This window comes from Rhagoletis zephyria, unplaced genomic scaffold (genome assembly GCF_001687245.7).
Source record: "Rhagoletis zephyria isolate East Lansing unplaced genomic scaffold, Rhagoletis_zephyria_1.1 Rzeph_scaffold_15986, whole genome shotgun sequence".
NCBI lineage: Eukaryota > Metazoa > Arthropoda > Insecta > Diptera > Tephritidae > Rhagoletis > Rhagoletis zephyria.
The window spans coordinates 10,111-12,358 of record NW_016173051.1 but is presented as its reverse complement, the minus strand read 5'-3'; the positions used below and the strand labels follow the sequence as shown (position 1 = coordinate 12,358).

The following is a 2,248-nucleotide window of genomic DNA, read 5'->3' as shown; positions in this document are numbered from 1 at the left end:
CAAAATAAAATACACTGCAGAATATTTTTTAACCAGATAACCTGATAACCAGGCAAGTGTGAATAGCCACAATATGAAATCAGAAGATTAGGTAAAGTAATATGAAGTGAGGTGAAAATAATGCAATAAAATGAAATGAAATGAGGTGAATTAAAATGAAGTTGTATAAAATAATATAATAAAGAATGAAATGAGGTGAATGTATAATGAAAACAATTGAGAGTAGGAAGTGAGAATATGAAGCGAGAATAAAATATTGAAATTAAGTGAATTGAAAAAAACTATGCTGAAATAAGTTGAATGAAAAGAGAAATAAAATAAGATTGTAAATAGAGAAGATTACTAGAATTGAAATGAGCTAAATAAAGATAAATGAAACTTAATGATTTCAAGTGAAGCTAAGTGAATTGAAATGAAATAAGGTAAAATTGAATTAATTAAAATAAGTTAAAATCCACATAACTGTACTTCTTTCAACACTTACTGTTATGGGTGAACAAGCAAAGAGGTACGTATAACCGCTCGCGCCATATGTAGCCGGCTCTCGTTTCGTCAGATATGTCACCGAATTCTTTGGGCAACGACAATGTACAGTTTGTTCAGTCACATTTAGTTCAGCTGAAGTGGTAAGCGTCCACGTGTAATCGCGGAAATGTCTAAAACAAATACAATGAAAAAAACACACAAATAAATATTATGTACATACAGAACTCCATCACCACTACTCACTTGCATACGGGCAACTTGTGCACCGGTTGACACATCTTATAGTGACGCGTCTTATCGGCAATTGTATGGCCATCCTCCACACCCAACCCACTCGGACAGCCACCAATGAAGGTGATCAACGAATCCTTCGCACGATGCCCATTATGACCCGAATGCCGCATATGCGCTGTACTCGGCTCCACCGAATAGTAATTACGACGCGATGGTGTATGCGGAAATTCATTGTCGTTCAGTTCACCAATTTCATCGCCCTCCTGTGAATTGGGCAAAGCATCGTTGTCTTCGTTATGTGACGATGCCGATGATGCATAATCGCTAGCCTGTAAATTTAAATCATCCTCATAGACGGCGCCTAAACGTTGCATCAACTTCTTCAGATGCAGCTGCTCGAATTTCTTATCGTTGAAATCGCCCACCAGCAAACGTTTATGTTGCAACATTCTCTCTCGTTCATAGTAGCTGCGGAATTTTTCATGTGCCGCCGCAGCAGCAGCAGCAGCACCAGCACCAGCGGATTGTGAGAGCTCGCCGGAGCCGGAGCCGGAGCCGGAGCCGCTGCCGTGATGATGTGTTGTTGAGTGATGGTGGAGTATAATGTGCGGTTGACGATTCAATTCGGGGCAACGGCATTGACGCTCGATCCAAGGTGTTTCGTACAAATCGATTTTTGAGCAGACAGCATTGGGAGCACAAATCGGTAGATCGTCCTCGGAGTCCTGAAAGGAGTGAAAAGGGAGCGAGTTTAAAATTAGAGTATTTTGTAGTGAAAATATATTTAAGTGAATTGCATTTGAATTTCTGATTCACTACATATTTATGCATCTAATTTTGACCGCCAAGCTAATTTTGTCTCAGTTCAAACCAGTTGAGCCCACGCAACCCACTTGCAATCATGAATTTCTATAATTTGCTGCACATTCACTGTCATTCGTTATAATTATAGCTTAGAAAATTACTAATTTGGCTATCTAAAATGTTTTCCCATTTCAAAATAAATGTTGTCCTCATTAAAAATGCCAAATATGCATCAGAAAAATACCTACGTAAAATTATGAATTAAATGGAAAAGCTTCAATTGCGCAAATGCAAATTATTTTAAGATGTATTTTTTTTTTGTATAAAAAAGCACAACTGCTTTATAAAAGTACGAGTCTTTGCACAACTAAGTATGTAACAAAAACCAAAAAAAAAACGTGTTCACAGCCATGTAAATGCAATTAATCGTAAAGGGAACTGCCATAAATTATAATTTGTTATGTAGAACAAGTGATTAATGTCTGCGCTAATAAAATGATTTTGAATTTTATTAAACGGCTATAAACATTTGCTTACACAATTGTTTCGCAGATATTGAAACATTTTTCAGAAATACATACATATGTGTGTACAGTGGCGGTCAAAAGTGGATGAATGGTGTTTCGTATTTAATATTTACAATATTTTTCAAGTTTTTAACCAGAATTTGTAAAATTTTTTTTGGTATGCAGTTAACAGGAATATAAAATTTTAGTAAAATTAG

At 36.3% G+C, this 2,248-nt stretch overlaps 1 protein-coding gene across 1 annotated transcript; it reads right to left on the bottom strand.

Annotated features, from left to right (window-relative positions):
* Positions 1–484: 484 nt before the first annotated feature.
* Positions 485–1,445, bottom strand: LOC108379262 (protein giant-lens-like; the record flags this gene model as incomplete). Its single annotated transcript, XM_017635599.1, has 2 exons — positions 485–656; positions 730–1,445. Coding segments are annotated over 2 exons (888 nt in total), but the record flags the coding sequence as incomplete, so codon positions are not given.
* Between the last annotated feature and the right edge of the window lie 803 nt (positions 1,446–2,248).